The 25185-nt window shown below is 41.4% G+C and overlaps 4 protein-coding genes and 1 long non-coding RNA gene across 5 annotated transcripts; 2 read left to right on the forward strand and 3 right to left on the reverse strand.

The window, feature by feature from the left end:
* Window positions 1-846: 846 nt before the first annotated feature.
* rpl34 (ribosomal protein L34) lies at window positions 847-2942 on the forward strand. The gene is made up of 5 exons (XM_035149653.1): window positions 847-930; window positions 1343-1414; window positions 1504-1603; window positions 2603-2706; window positions 2814-2942. Exons 2-5 carry the CDS (start codon window positions 1350-1352, stop codon window positions 2896-2898), a joined length of 354 nt encoding a protein of 117 aa, XP_035005544.1. The 5' UTR covers window positions 847-930; window positions 1343-1349; the 3' UTR covers window positions 2899-2942.
* Window positions 2943-7104: 4162 nt separating this feature from the next.
* Window positions 7105-10627, reverse strand: LOC118102643 (zinc finger protein OZF-like). The gene is made up of 2 exons (XM_035148977.2): window positions 9940-10627; window positions 7105-9142 (listed from the first exon to the last, which is right to left on the reverse strand). Exons 1-2 carry the CDS (start codon window positions 10223-10225, stop codon window positions 7797-7799), a joined length of 1632 nt encoding a protein of 543 aa, XP_035004868.1. The 5' UTR covers window positions 10226-10627; the 3' UTR covers window positions 7105-7796.
* Window positions 10628-13536: 2909 nt separating this feature from the next.
* LOC118102642 (gastrula zinc finger protein XlCGF57.1-like) lies at window positions 13537-16579 on the reverse strand. Its single transcript, XM_035148976.2, has 2 exons — window positions 16235-16579; window positions 13537-15029 (listed from the first exon to the last, which is right to left on the reverse strand). The coding sequence occupies exons 1-2, from the start codon at window positions 16518-16520 to the stop codon at window positions 13672-13674; spliced, it is 1644 nt and encodes a 547-aa protein (XP_035004867.2). The 5' UTR covers window positions 16521-16579; the 3' UTR covers window positions 13537-13671.
* A 2159-nt stretch (window positions 16580-18738) lies between these two features.
* LOC118102645 lies at window positions 18739-19126 on the forward strand. The gene is made up of 2 exons (XR_004694724.2): window positions 18739-18824; window positions 19001-19126. It is a non-coding gene; the product is annotated as an uncharacterized LOC118102645 (long non-coding RNA).
* Window positions 19127-19914: 788 nt separating this feature from the next.
* Window positions 19915-23405, reverse strand: LOC118102644 (zinc finger protein with KRAB and SCAN domains 8). The gene is made up of 2 exons (XM_035148979.2): window positions 23055-23405; window positions 19915-21965 (listed from the first exon to the last, which is right to left on the reverse strand). Exons 1-2 carry the CDS (start codon window positions 23335-23337, stop codon window positions 20953-20955), a joined length of 1296 nt encoding a protein of 431 aa, XP_035004870.2. The 5' UTR covers window positions 23338-23405; the 3' UTR covers window positions 19915-20952.
* Between the last annotated feature and the right edge of the window lie 1780 nt (window positions 23406-25185).

Here is a 25185-nt window from a genome sequence, read left to right on the forward strand (position 1 = left end):
ATTTCCTGTGTTTTGTATGATTGCAACAATTCCTGCAAAATTGTTCACATTTTTGTCTTTAGGGAAATATCTCATTCAAATCACTTGTTTCTGATTGAAATTGAATGTTACTTCCCACTACTTCTCTCAAACTTACAGTCCACATGCATGTCTGTAGTTCGATTTTATTCAGAAATGTTTGTCAGATTAAGTGAATTTATTACTTTTAAAAAGAGTCCAGTCTACCTTTTAGTTGGAGTTATATTGATATCTTATCCTAAATCATTCTATAGTTGACACCCACTGTAACCTGTCCTGTTAATAAAATGGCCTAACTGACTAAACATCACAATTTCACTTAAAAAAATTATGTGAATGAATGAATGAATTGATGCCTGTGAGGCTGTCAGATTACAACTGCCTTAATTTACTCCCCTTTAGAATAAAACTGGAAAATTTCACCTAAATAGCAAACTTCCTCCCCCTGCTGGACAAACTTGAGAGTAAAATTCAGTTCTGGAGGACTCCTCCAATTATCTCATGAATGGGCAGTGTTAATACAATTAAGATGGTTGTCCTCTATTACAATATAATACTATTCTGTGCGAGTTCCTTTTTTAGAAAAACAAAACAATGACTGCAACCTTGTAAATCGACCCATAAATTAGTTGCGTTTTGCTGCCCCACTGAAAATACGCCCCCCCCAAAATTTTAAATCACAATTTTCCATTCCATCAAATATACAAATCTGAAAACTACAACAAAATAAAAGCATTTAATTAAGTTTCTACACTCGACAGGTTTTCATACTGACCTCGTGTATGTTGAGGTGGAGGAACCCAAAGCACCAGCAGGGGGCAGAATTAGCGGCAGCGACGGTCCTTGCGCGGGGCGAACTTTAACCTGTGACACACGCCTAGCTCCTTCCTCTTCCGGTTTCGGCGACAGCAGGTATGGCGGCTTCTGCTTACCTCTCAAAGATTATAGTCTGAAAATCCACCGCAATCCTTCGATTTAGAAGTAAACGTGTCAAATAAAAGTTTGTATATCACTAAGAGAAACGTCACTGTCCTCTACGATGTAGTGATTTTAGTAGATGGAGGGCTTTATGGGTATTTTTTTAATCATGCCGTCCCCAGTCTCCGAGCGATGGAGAATGGCCGTAGTGCACAACTACGTCAATAATGGACGTATTTAACGTGTAGTTCAAGCTTTAAATAATGCTCCTGTGGCACAAAACAAACAATGTAATGAATTGGTGTAATACTTTGGTTAGTAGCGGTGACTTCGTAGCATGGCTAGCAGAGCTAGCGTCCTAGCATCACGTACCACTTCTAACCGGGAGCGTTTTGTCTGTTTACAGCTTCAAAATGGTGCAGCGCCTGACTTACCGCCGTAGGTTGTCCTACAACACCGCCTCCAACAAAACCAGACTGTGAGTGAGCTTTTTAATGAAATCTGTGGATGTGTGGCTGTGAAGCTGAAACTGTGACTGTAAACTATCGTTACCGTCCTGTCCCGCAGGTCCCGGACACCAGGTAACCGCATCGTGTACCTGTACACCAAGAAGGTCGGCAAGGCCCCCAAGTCAGGATGTGGCATCTGCCCAGGAAGACTGCGTGGAGTAAGTTCAAGCATCGTATTTGGGCCCAGGGTCCTTGTTCTAAGTGTGTGTGTGTGTGTGTGTGTGGGGGCTGGGACCTTTTTTAATACATGTGGGTCTCCTGCCTCGGCTACATCAGTGTCAGATATGACATGATGGTTGCTCTTCATGGACCACAGCTACCTGACCAACTTCTAGTGGTTCTCCAGAGTTGAATTCTTAAATACAAAACCTCAACTTCTAATCTCTAATTTAGGTTGGCAGTAATTGTATGTGATGGATGACAAAACACTGAATCCTGCCTCCTATCCCTGTATTTCCTTTTCCTTTTAAGTTTTGTAAGAACAATGTAAAGTTGACTCATCAGTTCTCACAAACGCACTAAACTAGTTATCAGTAGATACTACTTTAAGACATGCACTGGACTCCAAGGATCCTCTGTATTTTCCCCTGAGGAGGTGAACGTGTGAGCGCAAACGTCTGAGTGAGACGCTCCGCAGTTTCTACAGACTTTATCCGCCTGACCTCCTAGTATAATATTTGTAGAAATCCAGGGGAAGTCGATGTGTGAACACAGCAGGGGATCCCCGCTGCCTTCACTGTGTAAGTGGATGGCGCTCCTAACACCCAACAGATGCAAAAATGAAAAACTTAAAAAACATATCTTCGTAGATACAGGAGAACACACAGATAAATGTCACGAGAGTTTGAGTTATTAAAGAGCCGCAGCTATCTCTCGTCTGAAGAACACGGAGGATTCGATGCTGTTGTAAACGTGTCTGTGCAGAAAACCCCCTTCTGCGATGTGCATGTGTGAAAGGGAAACCCTGGGTGAACTCCGTAGCCAATTCTCCGGATATTACCCGGAGCTCATGTCTTCATTAGTACGTTATAAACATAGCAGCTGACTTTTCTACTGACAGACAACCCAGAAGTTGGTTGTCTGTCAGCGTGCAAACAATCACACTTTTCCACTGTCGCTAATGTGTTCTGATCGCGGCCGTGTTCTTTGTCCCACAGATTCGGGCTGTTAGACCTCAGGTTCTGATGAGACTCTCCAAGACCAAGAAGCACGTCAGCCGGGCCTACGGAGGCTCCATGTGCGCCAAGTGTGTCCGCGACAGGTAAATGGATTTTTCATCTCCTGACCCTCTCTGAGAAACTGGAACAATGCTAGTGACAAGAACTTTAATGATTATGAATCATTTATTCATTCTTGCCTTTATTTCAGGATCAAGCGTGCTTTCCTGATTGAGGAGCAGAAGATCGTCGTCAAGGTGCTGAAGGCACAGGCACAGAGCCAGAAATCTAAGTAAACTGTGTATTTGTATTGCCACAATAAAAAAACGACAAACATCAATTGGCTGCTGTGATTTCTTTTTTTATGCTTGAAAATAGTTAATGCAACAATTATTATTTTTATGTTGAATTTACATCAGGTCAAACAAGGGTTTAAATGCTTGACTGAATTAAAAAGTCAAGGTACCATGAGTGTTTAAAATCCCATGAGCCACATACGGATAAGCAGTCATTTGTGTCAAGAAACGAGTCGGTGCAACGTGGGGAGAAAGAAATATCAAAAAACAAGGAATATTTTATATTGCCACAGTGAAGCAGAAAACATGAACCATTTAAATGGAAGATGAGACTATTAATCCTGGAGGAAATTCTTTAACCAGTTTGCTCCAAGATTGCATAATAAAACAGAATAAGTGAAAATGAAATAAAAAGTGTATACTGAGTAATGCAGAACCAGGGCCTATTTGTAAATATGAATGGAAACAAAAATAAAATAAGTTACATGAGACAGAAACTAATACTACACAAGTGTCAGTAAGTGGAAATGATAAGTAACACAGGATATTGCACATGATACTGAAATAATGATGAAAAGAATATTGCACATGTTCTAAATAGATCAAACTGAGAAATTATTAATGTTTTAGTAAAGTGAGACTTTACTATTGACATTTCCTGTCATCGATGCCCCTACCTATAACGCCCTGTGCATCTAATGACCGCCACCAAGTGCCCAAAAATAATACTGCAGGTGATCTAACCAAAATAATGACATGCCAACAATAAACATAAATGGCTTCCTACATCGACTTTCAAAAGATTAACACAAATTAAGTTCCCAGATTTTTATAATTTCACAAATTTGATCATGACTTATAGAACATTTTAATGTTTTTCTTTGGGAAGTAATGTTAATTCGTGATTTTGAAATGTATCCACCACACATAAAAATCTATTTTGGATATCAAGGTGAGACCAACTAGATTTATAATCTAGAGTATAGATTTTAAAATCCTTTTAAAAGTGAATTTTATTTAGTTTGAAGGGTGAACTATCCCTTTAAGCTTTCCTCTGACAAGGAACCCCCCCCATAAATATTTTTTGTGGTTTTCTGTTTATTTACTTTTTACTGCTTAATTATATTATTAGTTATTTATATGTGCATTGGCCTTCTGGGGGCTTCATACTATTAGACTGCTGAGTATGTTCTTTAAATAAGCTTATCTGCTAGAATACTACTGCATCTGTAGTATGAGGTTAACTAGATTGCTTGTTTATACTGTTTGTTCTTACCTTGAATTGTATGAGCTAAGATTTTGTTTCACTCAAGTGTTTGAGAGGTTTACACCTCTTCCGCCGCAGATTAAAGACACATCTCTACCAACTACACCTTGGATTGAAAAATTGTACTTACATGTAGCACTTAGTAGTTTGGCTTTTTTGAAGCAAATTGTACTAACGTGATTCTCATTGTTCTGGGTTTGTACGCTCATGGTTGAATGCACTTATTGTAAATCGCTTTGGATAAAAACGCAGGCTAAATGAAATGTAAAGTAATGTAATATTAGGGATGTGCCCTTTTGAAAAGAACTACAGACGGTTCAAGTCTTAATTCTTTGGTTCCAGCTCAACTTGTTGCATGATTCTTGTCTGAATATTCCAGAGTGGAGATGTGGGATGACAGTGACAGACTCTGTGATATTACGCCACCTCAGCTCCACTGATGTAAACAGGGTTGTATGTCTTTTCCTCTTTTTTCCTGAAGTCATAAATCAGCTCCTTGGTTTTGCTCACGTTAAGCAGCACAGTGTTCTCTGCACCACAATTTGTAGAAATGTGGACGAATTAAAGCCATTTTAACATGTTTAAAATTTTTCATTGAAATCATTCAGTCCATCCATTGTAAGTTTATCAGATGTTGTAGTAACCAATTAAAATCCGTCTGAACGTTACCGCTGGGATTAAATGAGGATATGTTAATTCATTAAAACCGCTACTTAACGGTAGCACAATGCAAAAAAGCGTAAGTGGAACATACCATGCAGACAGTGACCTGCAGCTGGACAGGATCAATGTCTACTATAATGAGATAAGTTCATTTCAGTCTTACTTTTAGGTGAAATAAATGGCATTTCTCTCTGTTCTGATAATGTGTCCTACTCAAACAATAGATCTACACTGAGTGACTTTTAAGTGCGGGTTTAGCACCACAATTTGTCAAAATATGGACCAATTATAGTTGTTTAACTCAATTTTGACATGTTTTTTAATTTATTCATTGAAACAACTTGACAAATTGATTTCCTCTCGATATGAATTTTCATGGGTGTACAGTGTGAACAGGAGGGGGCCTGTTTGTGAGGAAGTCAGTATCCATTCTGATGTAGGTGATATTTTCCCCAGAGGTGTATAAACTGAGTGGAGATGGCATCATCTGTGGATCTGTTGGTTCTGAAGGCAAACTGATGTGGGTCTGGGCTGGTTGGGATGTTGCTCCTCTTCTTTGCATTCATAATACATAAAATACATTGTTTTATTTTAACAAGACAACATTTTATTTCTAGCGTTTCAGAGCACTCAAGGTCACCTTACACAGCAGAGATAAAAACAATGTATCAAAAACATCAATAAAATAAATAAAATTAACAGTGAATAAAGCGTGTAGTTTGCAAAATGGAAGACAATCAAATGGAATATGCCTGTTTAAAATGAGTTTTTAAAATGGAGAGAGTCAATGTTTCAAATGTCTGGTGGTAGGGACCTCCACCAGACACGTCCTGGCAGATACATATGGCATCCTTGCAGTTTAGGAACCGATAAACAGGACGGAAATAATCCAAAAGATTTAACGGGTACCCAGTACATGGCATTTTGGATTCGGATCTAATTTGGAAATGAGTTTGGGTTCCCAACCTTACGCCCAAGGAAAGCCAGGCGCCTCCTTTCCGCCCCCTGTTGCACAATTGTGCCGCTCACATAGGCCCGATGCGGCGCGCGAGCGCGCGTTGCGCCTGCACCGTTGGTTTCGGCCGAGTCTATTTTTTCGCTGCCGCAGAGACGCCAGGAAACACACTGAAAAATGATTTTAAACGATATAAATGACATATTTTATTTGATATAAATTATCAAATATGCATCCCATACTTTGTATTCCCCTTCTGTTGTCCTGGAGTTTTAATTTTCCCAATCACATAATTAAATGTCCCCCTCTGCCCATCCACTACAAGCACACAAGCAGATAGACAGAGAGAGAAAGAGAGGGGTGGCGGGGGGGGGCTATGAAGACAATCATTTACCCCCGAACCCCTACATTCAACGGGTACAACAACAAGCGGAGAAAGCAGAATCGCGGGCTGACCGGCGCGGAGAAATGCGCGTCCGGTGTGAACAGCCAGGTGGCTGCGCACTTGAGAATGGCGCGGCGCTGCGCTTCCGCGTCCTGTGTAAACCCGGCGTTAGGCAGAACATTGTTAAAACAACAAACGTAGCGGTAACCTTATATCAGTTAAGTTCTATTTTACATTACAGGTCAGCGGACGCTTTTATCAAGAGCAACTTACAATTAGTGGATTCAACATCTATGGAGGGGCCATTTAGGAGAATCCATCTACCGATCTTCTGGTTGGAGGACGACCACTAAGCCACAGCCGCCCCAAGTTATTAATTTGTTTCCAGTGAAGGGAGTGGAGGAGCGGAGTAGTGTGAGTGAATTTAGGTAGGTTAAAGACCACTTGAGCTGCTACATTCTGGATGAGCTGCAAAGGTCGGATGGCATTAGCAGGTAGACCTGCCAAGAGGGAGCTGCAATAGTCTAGGCGTGAGATGACCAGAGTCTGGAGCAGAACCTGCGCCGCCTTCTGAGTGAGAAGGGGACATATTCTCCTGATGTTGTGCAGCATGTATCTACAGGAACGGGTCGTTGCAATAATGTTGGCAGTAAGGGAGAGTTGACTGTCGAGTGTCACACCCAGGCTCTTAGCAGTCTGGGCGGGGGCTAACAGAGTTGTCAAAGGTAAGAGTCAGGTCATCGGTGGGAGTGCCTTTCCCAGGAAGGAAAAGTAGTTCAGTTTTGTCAAGTGCAGATGTGAAGGGAGAGTGACTGGCCTGTACAACGAGGCCCTGCCAAGCACAAATTCTAAGCCTACTCTCAGCAGGGAGGACTGGGAAACAGCCAGGGCAAAGAGGGGAATCAACACCAAGCCCCCTGTGGTGAGACTCCCCAGACCATGGACCACATCCTCAGAGGTGCCCACTTGCTCTGACAAAGACCTGAATGAGACAAACACTGCCCTACAACGGTTACAGCATTGAAGAGATAAGTTATAATCATGAGTGCAAAGAGATTGCAAATTAAAGGGGCCTCTGTAGTGCACCATCACACAAGCCACATACGAATAAGCAGTCATTTGTGTCAAGAAACAAGTCGGTGCAACATGGGGAGAAAGAAATATATTAAAAAAGAAAAAGATTATATTGCCACAGTGAAGGAGAAAACATCATGCAGTGATAGGAACCATTTAAATGGAAGATAAGACTATTAATCCTGGAGGAAATTCTTTTGCTAGTTTGCAGAATAAAAAAAGAATACGTGAAAATAAAAGTGTATTGCAAATGCAATATAAAGTGTATACTGAGTTATTGAGAACCAGGGCTTAATTGTAAATATAAATGGAAACAAAAATAAAATAACAAAGTTACATGAGAAAGAAACATACGAAACAAATGTGTCAGTAAGTGGAAATCTTGCAGATGATACTGAAAATAATATGTACCAATAATATGTATAATAATAATACCCTATGTACTATATAAATCAAACTGGGAACTTATTAGTGTTAGAGTGACTTGAGAAACGGATGAATGATATATATACATATATATATAATGTTGGACGTATTGTTAAATTTTTTGCACACTAAGTGCAACTTAAGGGTTTCACTCCTGTATGACTCTTCATGTGTTGATTTAAAAGTCTCTTATATCTAAATGCTTTACCACACTTAGTGCAACTCAATGGTTTCTCTCCTGTATGAATTCTCATATGTTCAGTTATCTTGCTCTTATCATTACATTTTCTACCACACTCAGAGCAACTAAATGGTTTCTCTCCTGTATGACTTGTCATATGTCTCTTTAAACCAGACATTTCTCTAAATGTATGACCACACAGAGTGCAACTAAAGGATTTTTCTCCTGAATGACTCCTTATATGAATATTTAGAAAGCCCCTATGACGAAAGGTTTTACCACACTGAGTGCAAGTAAATGGTTTCTCTCCTGTATGACTTCTCATATGTTCAGTTAGAAGGCCCTTTAGTCTAAATGTTTTACCACACTCGGAGCAACTAAATGGTTTCTCTCCAGTATGAATGCTCACGTGACGCTTTAAGTGAGCATTCAGCGAAAATCTTTTATCACACTGAGAGCAACTAAAGGGTTTCTCTTCTGTATGACTCTTAATATGCATAGTTAGATCGGTCTCATGTATAAATCTTTTACCACACTCAGAGCAACTAAAGGGTTTCTCTTCTGTATGACTCTTCATATGCATCTTTAATTCGGCCTGATGGTTAAATATTTTATCACACTCAGAGCAACTAAAGGGTTTCTTTTCTGTATGACTTCTCATATGTATAGTTAGATGTGCCTTATTTCTAAATCTGTTACCACACTCAGAACAACTAAAGGGTTTCTCTCCTGTATGAACCCTCATGTGTGTATTCAGATTGTACTTTCGGTTAAATCTTTTACCACACTCAGAGCAACTAAATGATTTCTTGTCAGTTTTACATCTCATATCACTTAGAGAATGTTTGTTATTTCTTGTATTTAAACCAGACCGAGGTTCCCTGGTCTCCATCCAATCATCAACATCACTGACTTCAGTCTCAGACGAGTCTTCAGTCTCAGAAGATTCTTCAGTCTTGTCCTCAGGACCTGGTTGTAAATGTCCATCAGGACCTGAGTTCCTGGCTGGTTCTGGTCCTCCACAGTCCGCACTGTTCTCCTCAGTCTGACTCTGATGAAGCTGTGACAACTGAGGTTTCTCTTCATCTTCTTCATTCTTCACAGCGACAGGAGTCAATGTGAACTTGATATCAGCCTCCTCCAGTTGTTGAAGCTGCTCTCCCTTCTGATTGGTCCACGGTTCCTCCTGTTCCTCTTTAATGTGGGGGGGCTCTGGGTCCTCCTGGTCCACAAGGGGGCTCCACTGCTGCTGCTCAGAGGGAGCCTCTTCTTTACTCACCAGTTGCAGGAAGTCTGCAGGGGGAGTCGAGAGGTATGATGTTGTTTGGTCTCAAACAGTGTCACAATTCCAACAATTTTTGTTTCTACACCAATACTTTATCGATTATTTTCTTAAATAAGAGAGTGGCTCCATCTGAGCCAGTGGCACCAGACTTCTGTAGTTTGATAGAATGATATGTAGTTTGTGAGGCTACAGTAGTGTGCAACTGCTAAATGAAAACAGAAGTTTCGGGAATGACTCGGTCGTTTCACGCAGACAATTATGTCAATGTTGTTGCAAAATTAAAAGATTTCACATCAACAACTGTCAGTGGAAAATCCATGAAAACAGATTTTACTGCGTTTATTTTCTCACAAGAATAAATAGAAAATATTTCATGTCTGTTACAACTTTTAAATCAAGTCTTTTCTGTTTGTCGCTGCCTTTTATTCAGTCACATCTGAGGCTTTATATTCAGTCACTGACTGACTTTCATTCTCCTATTTTATCTCATGCTATTTCTTATTTTCTATTCTTTGAACTGTAATAAGGATTTTTAATTGGACCTGACATTTATACCTGACGTTTATATTTGTGTCTTCTACACTTTGTCTTAATGCTTTTAAAGATTTAGTTAAACTTCAGATCAACTTCTTGAAGCAGTTAGTGATGAGCTGCTCTGCTCACATTAAATAGATTTTAGAGCCACAACTCACAAATGTTTCCTGTGTCTGTCTTAGAAAAGCAAGCTCCACTAGCTGAGCTAGAACAGAGCAGCTTAGCTCAACTAGCTCCGCTAGCTTTCCGGCTCCAGGGAGCAGGGACTGACCTGCTCTGTGCAGCCGGACTTCGGGCTTCATCACGGCATCGAGCAGCCTCCTCTGGCGGCAGATCTCCCGCTCTGACCGCTCCACTCTGTCTTCGTACTCCGCCACGGTTTCCTCAAACACAGATACGATCTCCTCCGCCGCCGCCGTTAGCCGCTCGGTGAGCATCGCTCTCATCGCCGGGACTTGAGCCGTTTCTTCTCCTTTCTCCACCTGCAGCAGAAAGTCTTCAGCGGCAGCGCTGATCCGCTCATGTACCGACACCCGCAGCAGCTGCACGGCGCACATGTTCCTCCTTTCTGCGCACTTTGAGTCTCGGAGCGAGGAAAGAGAGCCAGCAGCAAGTAAACAAAGACACCGAGTTCAGAGCCAACAGTGACCCCTGCTGGACTGGAGGACGACGAGGAAACTAAAGTACTAATACTACACAGTAGAAATAGTCTGTCAAGAGTACATGTTAAACAAGTACTAAAGCATAGGCAACAATTACCTAATCCTGAAGTAAAAGTAATATATATATATATATATATATATTGATTCATTGATTTCCTCTCGATATGAATTTTCATGGGTGTACAGTGTGAACGGGAGGGGGCTGAGTACACAGCCCTGGGGGTCTGTTTGTGAGGAAGTCCAGTATCCATTCTGACGTAGGTGATATTTTCCGCCAGAGGTGTATAAACTGATAATCTGTTGGTTCTGAAGGCAAACTGATGAGGGTCTGGGCTGGTTGGGATGTTGCTCCTCTTCTTTGGAGAACCAGTTTTTTCACATGCATTCATAATACATAAAATACATTGTTTTATTTTTACAAGACAACATTTTATTTCTAGCGTTTCAGAGCACTCAAGGTCATCTTACACAGCAGAGATAAAAACATAAAAAAACAATGTATCAAAAACATCAATAAAATAAATAAAATTAACAGTGAATAAAGCGTGTAGTTTGCAAAATGGAAGACAATCAAATGGAATATGCCTGTTTAAAATGATGAGTTTTTAGATGAGATTTTAAAATGGAGAGAGAGTCAATGTTTCAAATGTCTGGTGGTAGGGACCTCCACCAGACACGTCCTGGCAGATACATATGGCATCCTTGCAGTTTAGGAACCGATAAACATGACGGAAATAATCCAAAAGATTTAACGGGTACCCAGTACATGGCATTTTGGATTCGGATCTAATTAGGGCCCGAGCACCGATGGTGGGAGGCCCTATTGAAATTGTAAGGATTATTCTTATTATTCTATGCCAAATGAATTGGCTTTTTGAGGGCTTTAACATGCTCAAATTCTTACCAAACTCTGCAGAAAATTAGAAAGTGGTGAAAATTTACATATTCTGGAGTCATTTGAAATGGGCGTGGCAAAATGGCTCAACAGCGCCACCTGGAACGCAGCCCCTAGGTTTCCCTTTGACCGATCTTCACAAAAATCGTAGCCCAGGTGTATCATGACCAGACAAACAAAAAAGTCTCAAGGAAGCACACCATTTTGCATTTAGTGGCCATTTTTCACATTTTTACTTTGACGAACTTGTCCCAGGGCTTTCATCAGATCAACTTCAAATTGAGATGAGTGTCATCTAAACAAGTTGGAGATAAAAACTATCTCAAAGATTGATTTTTCGTCACACGGTGTGACCGTGGCATCAAAGTTTGATTACACGCCATCAAAACACGAGGTTCTGTATCTCAGACATACATGGTCCAATCGAGTCCAAACTAGACATGTAAGACAAGAGTCCCGGCCTGATGACATCTACACAGAAATCATGACTTAAAATCACAGCGCCCCCTGATGGCAACAGGAAGTCTTGTTTTTTGAACATCTTACACTTGGAGGTATTCCTTCTCACCCACTGCCAGAAACCATGTCAAACTGTGTCAAAAGGGTCTCAAGACATTGATAATGAAGGCATAAGATTACTGGGACTTTTCGTCAAACACCATAATAGTGGCGTGGCGTCAAAGTTCATCAACTCGCCATGACACACGAAATTGCTGTAACTTCAGTGTTCATGGTTGTATCTCACTCAAACTACATTTGTGTAACAACAGCCCCCCCCCCCTGCAGACATTCAGATGGTTTTAAGGAATGGGCGTGGCAAAATAACTGACTAGCGCGCCCTAAAGTGCAGCCCCGGCACTACGATTGGCCGACATGTACAAAAATCGATAGGGACATGTGTCTTTTCATAACAAACAAATAAATAAGTCTCTTGGCTAGATATGCTAGACCAAACAGGAAGCCCGCCATTTTGACTTTAGAGGCCATTTTCCACATTTTTACTCTGATGAACTTGTCCTTGGGCTTTCATCAGATCAACTTCTGGGAATGTCATCTCAACAAGATGGAGATATAAACTGACTCGGTATATTTGATTTCATCACACGGTGTGACCGTGGCGTGGCATCGAAGTTTGATTACACGCCATCAAAACATGAGGTTCTGTATCTCGGACATATTTGGTCCAATCAAGTCCAAACTAGACATGTAAGACAAGAGTCCGGGCCTGATGACATCTACACAGAAATCATGACTTAAAATCACAGCGCCACCTGCTGGCTACAGGAAGTGACATGTTTTATACTTTGATGCACTGCTCTTGGCTGCTTTACAATATACAGCTCAAAAGAGCTCAGTCAAGTCATTGGATCATGGTCAGAATTGTGACATTTCCTCAAACCGTGTAAACATTGAGGTGCGGCGAAGGTTCATCCTTTGCCAAAGGAGACGATGTTGTCATAACTCAACTGTGCATTGTCCTATCACCACCAAACTTCTGTCTCATGATCAGAGTCCAAGCCTGAACAGCTCTATGTGTCAATATTTCCTCAGTGTCATAGCGCCGCCTACTGATTCGCCATGAAACAGGAAGGACTTTCACTCTGCATAATCCAACCGGCCCCCAAATGCTGACCTATAATCACAATCCTGACCTGAACAGCTCCATATATTAATATTAGTTCATGGTCATAGCGCCACCTACTGATCAGTGTGATAATTAAGTTGTTGTAACATTGTCCAATTGACACAAAATTGCTCACGCTACATCAGAGTCCCTACTTGAACAGATCGATTAGTCTGTACCTAATAATAGTGATGGCGCCACCTACTGGCAACAGGAAGTAAGCTTTGTTTTACAACTATCATTTGATTTACATAAAATGTTCACAGTGTGATGTGCAATTGATAGCGTGGACCGCAATGAGCAATTAGCAGGCAAGGATCGACATCGCGTGACTGACGCAGGAAGTGAAGCGTTTATCCTTGCCGCAGTGCGCAAAACGCATGCAACGCGGAGACGTGCGCTTGGTCAATGATCGCTCTCTCCACTAACCGCAACAGGCTTCAAAGTGCGCGTGCTCGGGCCCGTTACTGCTACAACGTAGGAAATGAGTTTGGGTTCCCAACCTTAGGAAGGACATTGTTAAAACAACGAACGTAGCGGTAAACTTATATCAATTACGTTCAGTCACTGCATAGATGAAGTCGCCCAAGTCCGCATCATGATGCATCAAAGAATCAAGAAATGATGGCACCTCTAATGTCTCCTCAAAAACTTTGACCACACTGAGTGCAACTAAATGGTTTCTCTCCTGTCTGACTCCTCATATGATGAGTTAATTTGCCACTTTGGCTAAATGTTTTACCACACTGAGTGCAACTAAATGGTTTCTCTCCTGTATGAATTGTCACATGCTTCTTTAACTCAAAGTTTCCTATAAATCTTTTACCACTGAGAGCAACTAAATGGTTTCTCTCCTGTATGAATTCTACTATGTACAGTAAGAGCGCCCTTATGACTTCTCATATGTACAGTTAATGAGCCACTTTTGCCAAATGTTTTACCACACTGAGTGCAACTAAATGGTTTCTCTCCTGTATGAGTTCTACTATGTACAGTAAGATCGCCCTTATTACTAAATCTTTTAGCACACTCAGAGCAACGAAATGGTTTCTCTCCTGTATGAATTCTACTATGTACAGTAAGATCGCCCTTATTATTAAATCTTTTAGCACAATCAGAGCAACTAAATGGTTTCTCTCCTGTATGAGTTCTACTATGTACAGTAAGAGCACCCTTATGACTAAATCTTTTAGCACACTCAGAGCAACTAAATGGTTTCTCTCCTGTATGAATTCTACTATGTACAGTAAGATCGCCCTTATTACCAAATCTTTTAGCACACTCAGAGCAACTAAATGGTTTCTCTCCTGTATGACTTCTCATATGTTCAGTTAGAAAGCCCTTTAGTCGAAATGTTTTACCACACTCGGAGCAACAAAATGGTTTCTCTCCAGTATGAACGCTCACATGACGCTTTAAGTGACAACTATGCGAAAATCTTTTATCACACTTAGAGCAACTAAATGGTTTATCTCCTGTATGACTTCTCATGTGTGAAGTTAGACTGCCGTTTAGTCTGAATCTTTTACCACACTCAATGCAACTAAATGGTTTCTCTCCTGTATGAATTGTCATATGTCTAGTTAGATAGGTCTCATGTCTAAATCTTTTACCACACTCAGAGCAACTAAATGGTTTCTCTCCTGTATGAATTGTCATATGTCTCGTGAGACAGGTCTCATGTCTAAATCTTTTACCACACTCAGAGCAACTAAATGATTTCTTATCAGTTTTACATCTCATATCACTTAGAGGCTGTTTGTTATTTCTTGTATTTAAACCAGACCGAGGTTCCCTGGTCTCCATCCAATCATCATCACTGACTTCAGTCTCAGAAGAGTCTTCAGTCTTGTCCTCAGGACCTGGTTGTAAATGTCCATCAGGACCTGAGTTCCTGGCTGGTTCTGGTCCTCCACAGTCCACACTGTTCTCCTCAGTCTGACTCTGATGAAGCTGTGTCAACTGAGGTTTCTCTTCTTCATTCTTCACAGCGACAGGAGTCAATGTGAACTTGATATCAGCCTCCTCCAGTTGTTGAAGCGGCTCTCCCTTCTGATTGGTCCACGGTTCCTCCTGTTCCTCTTTAATGTGGGGGGGCTCTGGGTCCTCTTGGTCCACAAGGGGGCTCCACCGCTGCTGCTCAGAGGGAGCCTCTTCTTTACTCACCAGTTGCAGGAAGTCTGCAGGGGGAGTAGAGAGGTATGTTTTTTGGTCTCAAACAGTGTCACAATTCCAACAATTTTTGTTTCGAAACCAATACTTTATCAATTCTTTTCTTAAATAAGAGTGGCTCTGTCTGAGCCAGTGACACCAGACTTCTGTAGTTTGATAGAATGATATGTAGTTTGTGAGGCTACAGTAGTGTGCAGGTTAATCCTGGGTTTGAAATGCCAGAATTACATGGTCATTTATGTTCATTATTTCATGCTGAATAAATTGTAGAATATCTGTTAAGTGTTTTCTTGTTTGCTTTCATGCATGTAGGTGTTTTTTTTACACTGGATAAGTAGCCTTCATTTTAAGGTATGATGTACTTACGACATACTTACATGTACTTGTATGTGCACTGTTCTGTGCGCAGTTCATAGCAGAATATACAGAGAGAATCATCTTTCAGCACAGGTAATGTTTATCTGTTGAATATGACAGTGAGTACAACTGCTAAATGAAAACAGAAGTTTCGGGAATGACTCGGTCGTTTCACACAGACAATTATGTCAATGTTGTTGCAAAATTAAAAGATTTCACATCAACAACTGTCAGTGGAAAATCCATGAAAACAGATTTTACTGAGTTTATTTTCTCACAAGAATAAATAGAAAATATTTCATGTCTGTTACAACTTTTAAATCAAGTCTTTTCTGTTTGTCGCTGCCTTTTATTCAGTCACATCTGAGGCTTTATATTCAGTCACTGACTGACTTTCATTCTCCTATTTTATCTCATGCTATTTCTTATTTTCTATTCTTTGAACTGTAATAAGGATTTTTAATTGGACCTGACTTTATATTTGTGTCTTCTACACTTTGTGTTAATGCTTTTAAAGATTTAGTTAAACTTCAGATCAACTTCCTGAAGCAGTTAGTGATGAGCTGCTCTGCTCACATTAAATAGATTTTAGAGCCACAACTCACAAATGTTTCCTGTGTCTGTCTTAGCTTAGCTAGCACAGAGCAGCTTAGCTCCACTAGCTGAGCTAGCACACAGCAGCTTAGCTCCACTAGCTTAGCTAGCTCACAGCAGCTTAGCTCCACTAGCTGAGGTAGCACAGAGCAGCTTAGCTCCACTAGTTTAGGTAGCACACAGCAGCTTAGCTCCACTAGCTTAGCTACCAAACAGCAGCTTAGCTCCACTAGCTTTCCGGCTCCAGTGAGTAGGGACTGACCTGCTCTGTGCAGCCGGACTTCGGGCTGCATCACGGCATCGAGCAGCCTCCTCTGGCGGCAGATCTCCCGCTCTGACCGCTCCACTCTGTTTTCGTACTCCACCACGGTTTCCTCAAACACAGATACGATCTCCTCCGCCGCCGCCGTTAGCCGCTCGGTGAGCATCGCTCTCATCGCCGGGACTTGAGCCTTTCCTCCTCCTTTCTCCACCTGCAGCAGAAAGTCTTCAGCGGCAGCGCTGATCCGCTCGTGTACCGACACCCGCAGCAGCTGCACGGCGCACATGTTCCTCCTTTCTGCGCACTTTGAGTCTCGGAGCGAGCAAAGAGAGCCAGCAGCAGGAAAACAGATACTCCGAGTTCAGAGCCAACAGTGACCCCTGGAGGACGACGAGGAAACTAAAGTACTAATACTACACAGTAGAAATAGTCTGTCAAGAGTACATGTTAAACAATTACTAAAGTATAGGCAACAAATACCTAACCCTGAAGTAAAAGTAATATATATATATATCTATATTTATATATATATCAGATGCAGGATGAATCTATGCGATGTCTTCTGTTGCTTTTGGATTATTCAATGTGCTGTTGTGGAAAGCAAAGCCGCTCAATTAGCCTCAAAACATTGCTTTATGATCTGCTTATCCTATCAGTGTTTGTCAACTGTTGTCATTTCAGAGACTGAAATGTTGTAATGCTGATTCACACGCTCTTGCCAAAAAAGAGTAAGTAAGGAGGGACTTGTGGCTTTTTGTAATACAATCAAAATTCGTTTATTTTTACACTTGGGTCTGAAGTAATTCTCATGCATGTACATTGTCAAAGTTACTGGAGAGAAAAAAAACAAGGATAAGAAGTTAAGTTCTATTTTACATTACATGTCAGTGGACGCTTTTATCAAGAGCAACTTACAATTAGTGGATTCAACATCTATGGAGGGGCCATTTAGGAGAATCCATCTACCGACCTTCTGGTTGGAGGACGACCGCTCCACCACTAAGCCACAGCCACCCCAAGTTATTAATTTGTTTCCATATCTGAAATCAAAGCTATACACCGACAGAAGAAACATGTTTTTTTGAGTCAAAACAGTATTAAAGGGCCCATGTTGTGTCAAATTCATTTTCTGGGCTTTTACTATCCATAAAGACTTGAAGGGGGTCAGTAAGTACCCTCAATGTATGAAAGCAGTCACTCCGCAGACTTTTTCACTCAGTCCATTCTAAGAAATATGTTATTGAAACGTCGTGTTTCGTACTTCCTCTCCGTATGATGTCATCATGGAATCGCACTCTTCTCTCAGCCCCACCCAGCCGGTACCAGTCCAGCCTCCAAACCATAGACTGTATATAAGCTCCGCACTCAGCACCCCCCCCTCCACACTGAACGCGACACCAAGCAGACATGTTGTTGAGCTAGCAGCTTGTTAGCTACCACAGGCTAACCACAACAAACAGCACTGAAGAAACACTGCAGCGTGGAGGGATGCAAGGAAGAGAACGTGTCCGTGAACATTCATCCTAAGAAAGTTACTGTTTGAGACCAGTGGATACGTTTTTATTTCTCCTGACGTGTCGTGTCGGTTCGCTCGGCTCATTTCACCACAGACGCTCAACCTACAGCAACTTGTCAAGGATACAGCTGTTCCAAACTGCTCACTGCATGCTCTACATGCAGCAGTACAGAGTAACGTAGACATTACTCCGTAGTGAAACTCCGTACTGAAACTCGGGATGTTACTCCTACATTGGCCGACTGTCCTGCTAAAACTTGAACAAACATGAGGACGGTGCAACTTACCATTCAGAAACATCCTGTTGTAACCGACCATGAATATGTGGCTGGTCTTCTACAGCTGTATCCAAGAATAACATGTCTTTCAGCTGTGTTTACCAGAGAGATCGTCAATGCACCAGAATGAGAACTGTGATAGGCCTGGTAGCGTGGCACTCAAAGTGCAGTCAGCCAATGGAGGAGTGCTCATAAATAATTAATGAGGCAGGCGCAAACAGCCTGTTCTTTCTGCAGCGCCAGAGAGGCAGAGGAGGGGACATGGAAATACACATTGCAGCAGTTTTTTCGACTTAATCCACTGATATATCATTTTAGGGGTACCAGTACCTCAAATTAAATCCCAGAAATGTGTAAAATATGGGCACTTTAATTACGTGGATGGATTTAGTAACAGGGTAAAGTCTTGGTGCAACTGATGTTGCATTCTGAAATTTTATTGAATCATATTCTATTCTCAGCAGGTTGCTTAAATCATCATCCTCGGGTTTGCCTGTACAGATTGCTACTACAGTATCCACTGCAATCAAGTGCAAATACCAAATACATTCCTTAGTATGTTATAAACATAGCAGCTGACTTTTCTACTGAGCTTACAACCCAGAAGTTGGTTGTCTGTCAGCGTGCAGACAATCATGCTTTTCCACTGTTGCTAACGTGTTCTGATCACGGCCGTGTTCTTTGTCCCGAAGATTCGGGCTGTTAGATGTCAGGTTCGGATGAGACTCTCCCAGACCAAAAAGCACGTCAGCAGGGCCTACGGAGGCTCCATGTGCGCCAAGTGTGTCCTTGACAGGTAAAAGGATTTCGCATCTCCTGACCCCCACTGAGAAACTGGAGCAATGCTAGTATTTGCGGCTGTGTCAAGAACTTTAAATTAAAAACAGATTATGAATAAAATATTTGCACATAGATGTTTGTGCAAGTTTGGAACTGCTTATGCATTTATCCATTCTTGCCTTTTATTTACAGGATCAAGCGTGCTTTCCTGATTGAGGAGCAGAAGATCGTCGTCAAGGTGCTGAAGGCACAGGCACAGTGCCAGAAATCGAAGTAAACTGTGTATTTGTATTGCCACAATAAAAAAAATGACAAACAAGTCCATTGCCTGCTGTGATTTATAATGCTTGAAAATAGGAAATGCAACATCACTATTTTTATTGTTGAATTTACATCAGGTCAAACAACATGGGTTTAAATGCTTGACTGAATCAAAAAAGTCAAGGTACCGCGAGTGTGTTTAAAATCCCACAAAAGCTTCAAAACAGTGGAGAGCATGCATCCGACACCAGCAGCAACCTATAGAGTGCATTGCATTACATTACATTACACTTAGCTGACGCTTTTATCCAAAGCAACTTACAATCAGTGCATTCAACCATGAGGGTACAAACCCAGAACAAGAATCAAGAAAGTAAAATCGGAATAGATGTGTCTTTAGTCTGCAGCGGTAGATGTGTAGATTTCTGCTGTCTTTATGACATTGGGGAGCTCGGTCCACCATTTAGGAGCCAGGACAGCAAACAGTCGTGATTTTGTTGAGTGGTTAGCTCGCAGTGAGAGAGGAACAAGCCGATTGGCAGATGAAGAGCGTAGTGAACAGGCTGGGGTGTAAAGTTTGACCATGTCCTGGATGTAGACTGGACCTGATCCGTTCGCAGCAGGGTACGCAAGTACTGTTTTGAAACGGATGCGGGCAGCTACTGGTAACCAGTGAAGGGAGTGGAGGAGCGGAGTAGTGTGAGTGAATTTAGGTAGGTTAAAGACCACTTGAGCTGCTACATTCTGGATGAGCTGCAGAGGTCGGATGGCATTAGCAGGTAGACCTGCCAGGAGGGAGCTGCAATAGTCTAGGCGTGAGATGACCAGAGTCTGGACCAGAACCTGCGCCGCCTTCTGAGTGAGAAGGGGACATATTCTCCTGATGTTGTGCAGCATGTATCTACAGGAACGGGTCGTTGCAATAATGTTGGCAGTAAGGGAGAGTTGACTGTCGAGTGTCACACCCAGGTTCTTAGCAGTCTGGGCGGGGGCTAACAGAGTTGTCAAAGGTAAGAGTCAGGTCATCGGTGGGAGAGCCTTTCCCAGGAAGGAAAAGTAGTTCAGTTTTGTCAAGTGCAGATGTGAAGGGAGAGTGACTGGCCTGTACAACGAGGCCCTGCCAAGCACAAATTCTAAGCCTACTCTCAGCAGGGAGGACTGGGAAACAGCCAGGGCAAAAGAGGGGAATCAACACCAAGCCCCCTGTGGTGAGACTCCCCAGACCATGGACCACATCCTCAGAGGTGCCCACTTGCTCTGACAAAGACCCGAATGAGACAAACACTGCCCTACAACGGTTACAGCATTGAAGAGATAAGTTATAATCATGAGTGCAAAGAGATTGCAAATTAAAGGGGCCTCTGTAGTGCACCATCACACAAGCCACATACGGATAAGCAGTCATTTGTGTCAAGAAACAAGTCGGTGCAACATGGGGAGAAAGAAATATATATAAAAAAAAAGAAAAAGATTATATTGCCACAGTGAAGGAGAAAACATCATGCAGTGATAGGAACCATTTAAATGGAAGATAAGACTATTAATCCTGGAGGAAATTCTTTTGCTCGTTTGCAGAATAAAAAAGAATAAGTGAAAATAAAAGTGTATGGCAAATGCAATATAAAGTGTATACTGAGTAATTGAGAACCAGGGCTTAATTGTAAATATAAATGGAAGCAAAAATAAAATAAAGTTACATGAGAAAAAAACATACAAAACAAAAGTGTCAGTAAGTGGAAATGTTAAGTAATCTTGCACATGATACTGAAAATAATATGATGAAAAAAATTATATTGCTCATGTACTAAATAAATCAAACTGGGAAGTTATTAGTGTTATAGTCACTTATATAATGTTGGACGTCTTGTTACATTTTTTGCACACTAAGTGCAACTTAAGGGTTTCTCTCCTGTATGACTCCTCATATGTCGATTTAGAAGGCTCTTATATCTAAATGTTTTACCACACTTAGTGCAACTTAATGGTTTCTCTCCTGTATGAATTCTCATATGTTCAGTTATCTTGCTCTTATCATTACATTTTCTACCACACTCAGAGCAACTAAATGGTTTCTTTCCTGTATGACTTGTCATATGTCTCTTTAAACCAGCAATTGCTCTAAATTTCTGACCACACAGAGTGCAACTAAAGGGTTTTTCTCCTGAATGACTCCTTATATGAATATTTAGAATGCCCTTTAGTCCAAATGTTTTACCACACTCGGAGCAACTAAATGGTTTCTCTCCCGTATGAATGCTCACATGACGCTTTAAGTAACAATCATGCGAAAATCTTTTATCACACTCAGAACAACTAAAGGGTTTCTCTCCTGTATGAACCCTCATATGTATAGTTAGATTGTACTTTCGGTTAAATCTTTTACCACACTCAGAGCAACTAAATGATTTCTTGTCAGTTTTACATCTCATATCGCTTAGAGGCTGTTTGTTATTTCTTGTATTTAAACAAGACCGAGGTTCCCTGGTCTCCATCCAATCCTCATCATCACTGACTTCAGTGTCAGAGGAGTCTTCAGTCTCAGAGGAGTCTTCAGTCTTGTCCTCAGGACCTGGTTGTAAGTGTCCATCAGGACCTGAGTTCCTGGCTGGTTCTGGTCCTCCACAGTCCGCACTGTTCTCCTCAGTCTGACTCTGATGAAGCTGTGTCAACTGAGGTTTCTCTTCATCTTCTTCATTCTTCACAGCGACGGGAGTCAATGTGAACTTGATATCAGCCTCCTCCAGTTGTTGAAGCTGCTCTCCCTTCTGATTGGTCCACGGTTCCTCCTGTTCCTCTTTAACGTGGGGGGGCTCTGGGTCCTCCTGGTCCACAAGGGGGCTCCACTGCTGCTGCTCAGAGGGAGCCTCTTCTTTACTCACCACCAGTTGCAGGAAGTCTGCAGGGGGAGTAGAGAAGTATGATGTATTGGGTCTCAAACAATGTCACAATATCAATACTTTATCGATTCTCTTCTGAAATAAGAGAGTGGCTCAATCTGAGCCAGTGACACCAGACTTCTGTAGTTTGATAGAATGATATGTAGTTTGTGAGGCTACAGTAGTGTGCAGGTTAATCCTGGGTCTGAAATGCCAGAATTACATGGTCATTTATGTTCATTATTTCATGCTGAATAAATTGTAGAATATCTGTTAAGTGTTTTCTTGTTTGCTTTCATGCATGTAGGTGTTTTTTTTACACTGGATAAGTAGCCTTTATTTTAAGGTATGATGTACCTACGACGTACTTACATGTACTTGTATGTGCACTGTTCTGTGCGCAGTTCATAGCAGAATATACAGAGAGAATCATCTTTCAGCACAGGTAATGTTTATCTGTTGAATATGACAGTGAGTACAACTGCTAAATGAAAGCAAAAGTTTCGGGAATGACAACTGTCAGTGGAAAAATCCATGAAAACAGATTTTACTGAGTTTATTTTCTCACAAGAATAAATAGAAAATATTTCATGTCTGCTACAACTTTTCCTTCTTTTAAATCGAGTCTTTTCTGTTTGTCGCTGCCTTTTATTAAGTCACATCTGAGGCTTTATATTCAGTCATTGACTGACTTTCATTCTCCTATTTTATCTCATGCTACTTTTTACTTTCTATTCTCTGAACTTTAATAATGATTTTTAATTGGACCTGACTGTTTATATTTGTGTCTTCTACACTTTGTCTTAATGCTTTTAAAGATTTAGTTAAAATTCAGATCAACTTCCTGAAGCAGTTAGTGATGAGCTGCTCTGCTCAAATTAAATAGATTTAAGAGCCACAACTCACAAATGTTTCCTGTGTCTGTCTTAGAAAAGCAAGCTCCACTAGCTGAGCTAGAACAGAGCAACTCAGCTCCACTAGCTGAGCTAGAACAGAGCAACTCAGCTCCACTAGCTGAGCTAGCACACAGCAGCTTAGCTCCACTAGCTTAGCTACCAAACAGCAGCTTAGCTCCACTAGCTTTCCGGCTCCAGTGAGTAGGGACTGACCTGCTCTGTGCAGCCGGACTTCGGGCTGCATCACGGCATCGAGCAGCCTCCTCTGGCGGCAGATCTCCCGCTCTGACCGCTCCACTCTGTCGTACTCCGCCACGGTTTCCTCAAACACAGATACGATCTCCTCCGCCGCCGCCGTTAGCCGCTCGGTGAGCATCGCTCTCATCGCCGGGACTTGAGCCTTTCCTCCTCCTTTCTCCACCTGCAGCAGAAAGTCTTCAGCGGCAGCGCTGATCCGCTCATGTACCGACACCCGCAGCAGCTGCACGGCGCACATGTTCCTCCTTTCTGCGCACTTTGAGTCTCGGAGCGAGCAAAGAGAGCCAGCGGCAGGAAAACAGATACTCCGAGTTCAGAGCAAATAGTGACCCCTGCTGGACTGGAGGACGACGAGGAAACTAAAGTACTAACCACCCCACCAATGCCACGAGGGCAGATAAGGAATCTGTGCACAGTACAACTTTATCCCATCTTCCACCCACCACACAATAAAGCAATTATCTCTGCAGTGAATATTTAAATCCATCGGGTAGTCTTCAGATTTGAACATGGGGGATGTATGACCACATCCCACTCTATTGCTTTCTGGATCCCTTGAACAATCAGCGTCAATATTTTTGATAGTTACTCCATCTGTTCTTAAGATGTCTGTCTACACGTGCTGCTAGATCTCCTATTTCACCTTTCTGCAATAATTCTTTAATTGACAGATCCACATCAGCTTCTGCCCACAGCCATGGAGGGACAGATGGCCAGCATACAGAGGGCCCTACTGTAATTCCACTTAATCCCAAATCCTCTATATATTTACTTACAGAACAGATCAAATGACCCCTATTAATCCTACTACTACCTTCTATAAATTCCCAGCATTCGGAGAGCAAAGAGATTGATGGAAGAGCTGTTCCAAATCCTTTCAATTTAATCCAATAATTTAGTGCTAATTTTGAACATCGCAGCCTCAATGGAGCCTCCCCTGCTTCCACCAGCAGTGCAGAGACCGACGTTGTTACACCTTCTCAAAGCCTTAGCCTGAAGACGAATTTACATCCGACAGGAAACTGTGGGTGACATCAGTTAATCGGAGAGATGGGAAATTGGGAAATAGACCTAAATCAAGAGATGGAAAAAGTGGAAGAAAAGTTGAGTGAAATTGTACTAAAAGCAGCAGAGTTATCAATCCCTAGAAGCAACGGAAAAATGAGTAGGAAAGCCGTCCCATGGTGGACAGAGGTGTGTAGTAGAACCATTAAAGAAAGAAACAGAGTTTTTAAAGAAGTAAAGAGAACCCACAATTTAACAAGGATAATTGAATATAAAGAGAAACAGGCAAAGTTGTGAAGAAAGAAAAGAGAGAATGTTGGAGAGAGTTCAGTAGCAAAATAGGCAGATCAACTCCTGTAAACAATGTATGGGGAATGATCAAAAAGATGAGGGGAATCCGAAGAGAGTGGCAATACCCAATATTAAAAGTTGGAGAGAAAACAGCAATAACAAATGAAGACATGGCAGAAATAATGTTTGAGACGCTTGCAGAAATTCAGGGCAGTGTGATGAGCCCAATAATTATTTCCATCAGGATTAATGATGTGTACTCAGACATAGGTTCTGATATAGAAAGATCATTATGTGTTTTTATGGAAAAGGGGTAAAAATGTAACATTAATCCAAGGGAAGATACAAAATATAATCAGGATGGTAGAGAAATGGTCATATGGAGATTTAGGTTTTCAGTGGAACAAACAAAATTAATGATATTTTCTAGAAAAAGATAAGAGAGGCTGGTTTAAAAATGTATGGGGAACAGTTAGAGCAGGTAAGCACGTTTCAATATTTGACACAAAGCTGACTTGGAATGTGTACATAAATAAGATGGAGAAAAAAATACTTAATAGTTCCTAATGTAATGAGATGTCTCAAAGGGTCTGAATGTGGAGCCAATAGAAGAGCTTTGAAGAATATATATATAGTATATTAATATTAATATTAAATAGTAAGTATTTTTTGAGTTTTTAAAAGAAACTGGATTAATGTAGAGGATTTAAGTTTAAGTTGTCTTTATGTGTTTATTTATTTTTTAGTATTTATGTATTCCCGCCGACCAAACACTCTGACCCGCACTCCA

The sequence above is a fragment of the Hippoglossus stenolepis genome, chromosome 23, assembly GCF_022539355.2.
Source record: "Hippoglossus stenolepis isolate QCI-W04-F060 chromosome 23, HSTE1.2, whole genome shotgun sequence".
Lineage (NCBI taxonomy): Eukaryota > Metazoa > Chordata > Actinopteri > Pleuronectiformes > Pleuronectidae > Hippoglossus > Hippoglossus stenolepis.